We start from the raw sequence: 5,533 nt of genomic DNA, 5'->3' as shown, positions 1-5,533 counted from the left end.
GTTAATAATGAATGCCACTCATGCAATTTTTAATAGGACCAACTGCTGGACCTGCTCGCATTTACCGCAACATGGGGATAAGGGGCTAGGTTGGTACATTCATCCTTTACCTTTGACAACTGCTTGTTATGCTTCTCTTAGAGCACTATTCTTTGGCCGTTGGAATGACAGCATCTCAGGGAACTTTGATGGTACATATTTGAATAGTTTTGAAAAACGTGTTTTAATGCCCCTGGGATGCTCGCTTTTTGCAAATAGGAGTAAGCCAAATGTTGCTTATGTTAGGCCCTCTGATAGATTGTCTCGTCCTTTTCAGTCTTTGATCTCTTTCAAAATGGCTCCTATAGGCAATAAGGATGCCACGCCTCCATCTTATTCTGTTAACCATAGCCCCGATTCAGTTTCCTTCTGCATACAGAGGAATGGAACACGGTCAATAGGTAATTTTAGAAGTTGCGCCAATGTTGCGAATTTGACTAGTGAGAACAGACCTCTGTATGTAGGTGAACCTGTCTATTTTGTTTGCGGTAATGTGGCATTTCCATGGTTGCCCAGGGATTGGCAAGGAACTTGCTATTTAGGGATTCTATTACCTGGGGTATTTATTGCCAGTACTGCAGAAATTTCGAAGACTCGTCCCTGACGAGATGTGAAGGGGGATACTCCAGCACAAACTCTAGGAGACATAATGAAATCCTTTGTGCCATTTTATGGGCAAATTATGAATTCAGAAGATATCAGGGGACTAGCGAGAGTACTGGAGAGAACCATCAACCGGACCACTGACATACTCTATAATATGACGTTAGAACAGAAAGCGATAAGATTAGTAGCTCTTCAGAACCGGATGGCATTAGATGTCATTATGGCTGAGCGTGGAGGAGTATGTAAATTAGTGGGGTCCGCTTGCTGCGTTTACGTACCAGACTCCTCTCCAACGATCTTTAGGGCGATCCAAAATCTACATGTTCTTAGTTCGGAAGTGCATGTTCCTGAGGGAAACTGGGAACTTAGTGCATGGTTTTGGGACCTCCTACGGTCGTGGGAATGGAAGCTGCTTTCGGCCTTGCTGATTATCTTGGGTAGTTTACTGTTCCTTTGTTGTTGTATACTGTGTCTTCCTGGTATATGTTCGGTATTAGGGGGATGTTGCACGCAAGCAACAAATGTATTAGGGCATAAAATATACGCCCCAGGTAAGGTTTCCAAGGAGTACGTGATGAAAGAAACTCCAGTGTCTCACCTAATGGCAATAGATATGTCTGATAATGATTCGAGGTGTATAGACGTTGAAATGTGGAGTTAGTCGTAAAGTGATTGGAAGTAGTTTAGTGCTTGGCATAGGCCAAAAGGAGGGTTTGTCAAAACTGATATAATATTGTTTCGTCCTCATTGTATATGTTGGCCTATGCCCAGTCACTTTGCGAGGAAATCCGCATTGCAAGGTCATGACCTTAAGTTAATCAAGCCTCCATTTTAGGTTAAAGCCGCCATTTTGGCTTATCGTGCAAAGTCACCCTGTGGCCTAAAATGGCCGACCTGTGTTCTCTTGTTCTTACTTTAACCTCTTCAACTTCTGTAGGCGAGTTAATGTCCAACCTGCCTGCAGGCTACATGTTAGGTTCATGTAGACCTTGTCCTTTGTTGACCTGGGGATCAGGGGATTATTCGAATCGGCGATGTTAACCTACAAGTATACAACAACCATAATGCTATTTAAACATCATATGCAAAACATCTGTTTGACCTGCATTGAAGTAAATGTGTAAAGAGTGTTAAGTCAAAGCCAGAGAATAGTAGTACTTGTTAGTAAATGTATTAAGAAGTAAACCACATACAGGAGATATGTAAATTAGGAATGAATCTGGCGCAAACCCTAGCCCAGTACATGATTAACTCGTAAGAGGCTGGACATCGTTATGAAGAAACTGTATAAATATGCTGATGTCCAGCTAGCAATTCCCGTTCACTGCTCACATTGAACCTGCTGGTGGTCTCTGTGAAGTACTGACGGCCAAATAGCTATTTGTGTACTTTGTTTTGTGAACTGTTCAGTGTTGCAATAAAGATTCTGGGAATCTTTACAAGCCTGTGTTGGTGTATTTCCCTTTGCATGGTGTAAAAGCCATAATATTGTATTTTCTGATTCCACAGACAGAGTCACCATCCCTCGAGGTCAGTGCATCATCGGGACTCAGGGCCTGGTAGACAGTGTCACCATCCCTGAATGTCAGTGCAACATCGAGACTCAGGGCCTGGTAGACAGAGTCACCATCCCTGGAGGTCAGTACATCATCGGGACTCACGACCTGGTAGACAGTCACCATCCCTGGAGGTCAGTACATCATCAGGATTTGGTAGACAAAGTCACCATCCCTGGAGGTTGGTGCATCATTGGGACTCAGGACTTGGTAGACAAAGTCACCATCCCTGGAGGTCAGTGCATCATCGGGACTCAGGCCCTGGACTCTAGTTCATTTCTTCAAATAGTCGGCGAGGCCAGTTCATAGCCCTCTGAGGCCGGGTACTTACTTGTGGAATCGGACTGTCCGCCTGACTTTATAAAAAATCCGGAGCCCTTCCCTCACCAGATTCTTTACCATCGCCTTCATAGAACGTGTCCCACCCATGTGTCGTAGCGTCTGGAGTGAATTACTTGGATGAGATGATCCCTGGTGTTTTCCTGAAGTGAGAGGAATTCCTGGTTACAGTTCTGTTCTCTCCATCAGCAGAGACAAGAGAGCCTTTTACTAGTGTGACCATTAGGGACACTTCGCCGAATGCGGCCAGGCTCTTTCTGTTCTGCGGCTGGAGCACTACTCCAATGTCCCCTGGCTGCAGGCCATTGTCTCTGGCCCTTCTATCATCATCAGCATGCTTCTTCATGGTTTCTTTGCGTCTGGTGTCTTGGTTCCTCAACTCAGTGTCTCCTCGGTATCTCTCCTCTGAGCTGGTCTCGTGGGGCAACGTTGTCCTGATGTTTTGGCCAAACATTACTTCAGATGGAGTCTTGCCTGTGGGAGTCCCACAACAGCTGGCATAATACATTCTCAACTGGTTCCCCCGTCAGTTGGGCAATTTGTATGTTCCTTTTTATATAAAATGCTCAACTGTGCCATTCACTTGGGGCCACAATGGTGTGATTCTGCAATGAGTGTACCCAATATATTCAGTCAATGTCTTGAAGTCTTGTCCCATGAAAGGGGATCCATTGTCTGACTACAGCACTTTATGGATGCCCTAGAGGGCAAACATTCTGTCCAATGGGGGTATGGTGTGAAACGCTGACGTGGAAGGCATGAGCTGTACATCAGGGAAGCGGGAGTATTCGTGCACAGCTACCAGTATGTGTTCACCCCCTTCCAAGGGTCCGAAGAAATCCACTGCAATTTCGTCCCATGCATTTTCAGGGAGTTTGGTCATGCGTAGCGGTACAGGCCTCGGATGAGGATTAATCACTGCACAAGTGGGGCATTGCTTGAGGAGGTTTTCTACTTCCAGGTCTAGGTGAGGGAACCAGACCTTTTGTCTGAGCATTCTCTTCGTAGATACGATTCCTCTATGACCCTCATTTGCCAAGTTCAGTACCTTGCGGCGTAGTGTGCAGGGAATTACTCATTTTGTTCCTTTGTGTAGTAGACCTCCTTCTGTTTTGGTTAGTTCTTTCTTGACTGCCAATAGGCAGCTGATGTCTTGCTTCCTTTCCCTACAGGAATTCTCCCCCGTCTGCTTTGCCTGCTTCCATTGTCCTTTCTCCAGGCACTTGAGTATTACTTCTAAGCCTTGGTCGTTTTCCGTTTCTAGTGCAATTTGGTGTGGGTCTAATCCCTTTGGAGTGTTTCCATGTACGATGTAGTGGCAGATCTGCAATGGAGGTAGCGGGCTGGGAATATCTACGTGGATGACGTGACAGGAAGTCAGCCCGGTTGTGTTCCTTCCCGGGTCAGTGAACTATGTTAAAGCTGTAGCCCTGTAATCTTAAAGCCCATCCAGCAATTCTCGATGGCATCTTTGCTTGCGGATTGCCATTAATGAATAGTAGCGTCTAATGGTCCGTGACCACTGTGAATGGTTTTCCATAGAGGAAAAGGTGGAAGTGTTTGCAGGCCCACACCTCTGCTAGCCCTTCCTTTTCTGCCTGTGAGTAAGCCTGTTCTGTCTTTGTGAGGCTCTTGCAGGCATATGAGACGACATGTCTCGTGCGGCTGTCTTTTGCATCAATTTGTGTCAGGATGCGCCCAGACATATGGAGCTGGTATCCACTCTGAGCTCTGTTTCCCATACAAAGTTTAATTAGGCCATGTTTTTAGCGTTCACAATTCTTTGTTTGATTATCTGGAAGGCCTGCTGACTCCCTTCGGTCCATTCGAAGTCTGTGTTTTGCTTTGTTAGCGCCCTGAGTGGCTCACTAACTGACGCAAAGTCCTTAATGTAGCGGGTACAGTAGCTGGCGAGCCCAAGGAACGAACGTAGGTCTGAGATGTTCTGAGGTGGGTCAGCATATGTGAGCGCTGTGACTTTCTCGAGGTCTGGGGTCATGCCTTCGGTTGAGAATAAATGCCCAAAGAAGCAGAGTGTTTGCTTTCTAAACTCACATGTTTCTCTGTTTAGCGTGAGCTGGGTGTCTTCTAGGGCCATGCAGACTCGAGTGAGCATGTTGTCGTGTTGCTCCTGGTCTTGTCTGAACACCAAAATGTCATTGCTGTAATTCAAGCAATTTGGTATGTGCTTGATGACCTTGTGTATTTCGTATTGAAAGACCCAGAAGCTGAGGCATTTGTATCTAAATAGCCACAGATGGGTTACAAATGTTGTGATATATCAGGAATTGTTGCTCAGTTCCAGCTGGTGGTACCCCTTGTTGAGATCTAGTTTTGAGAAGACGGTGGCCCCGATCAACAAGTGTACCATATCAGTGATGGGGAGTGCTTGGTGGCGTTCTCGTAGTATGGCCTCATTCGTACGCTGCATGTCAACTCATATGCGAATGTCGGTGGATTCTCTTTTTGGCACTGGCACGATGGGGGACACCCACGGGGTGGGCCCTTCTGCAGGTTCAGGTTCTGCAGGTTCAATAATGTCTGCTTCAAGGAGCTTGTAAAGTTCTTCCTCTACCTGCTTCTGAATGATTATGGGTATCCCTCGGTAATGATGTGCTACCGGGGTCACCTTGGGATCAATATGTAGTTCAATCTGTCTCCCTTTTAGCTTGCCAAGTTCCTTGACTAATCCCGGGAATAGTTGTTCAATTTTTACAGCTGGATCAAAGTATTTATGAGCCCTGAGCCTGTATAAAACGCAGATGAGGCCCATGTCAATGGCTGTCTTGTAACTCAGAATGCAACCGCTTTCAGAGGCCACTTTCAGAACATGCTTAGGAATCTTCATTGACTGTCCTTTGTAGGAGCATAGCCCCATAAAGAACCCTTTCCACAGCAGTGTCATCTTGGATCCATACGGGTAGATGTTAATTTCTCCTGGCTTGAGGTGAGGGGCTTGTGGTAAGCTATCGTACACTTCCTCACTTATAACT

At 46.0% G+C, this 5,533-nt stretch overlaps 1 protein-coding gene across 1 annotated transcript; it reads right to left on the bottom strand.

Moving 5' to 3' along the window:
• Positions 1 to 4,293: 4,293 nt before the first annotated feature.
• On the bottom strand, positions 4,294 to 4,656 carry LOC138493085 (uncharacterized). Its single transcript, XM_069620303.1, has one exon. The coding sequence runs from the start codon at positions 4,654 to 4,656 to the stop codon at positions 4,294 to 4,296; it is 363 nt and encodes a 120-aa protein (XP_069476404.1).
• Positions 4,657 to 5,533: the final 877 nt, after the last annotated feature.

This window comes from Ambystoma mexicanum, chromosome 10 (genome assembly GCF_040938575.1).
Source record: "Ambystoma mexicanum isolate Mex_15411 chromosome 10, UKY_AmexF1_1, whole genome shotgun sequence".
Lineage (NCBI taxonomy): Eukaryota > Metazoa > Chordata > Amphibia > Caudata > Ambystomatidae > Ambystoma > Ambystoma mexicanum.
This window is presented reverse-complemented; position numbering and strand designations above follow the sequence as displayed.

Excerpts from the sequence above, each read along its gene's own strand:
- LOC138493085 (XM_069620303.1), bottom strand. The coding sequence starts at position 4,656 with ATGCTCACTCGAGTCTGCATGGCCCTAGAAGACACCCAGCTCACGCTA.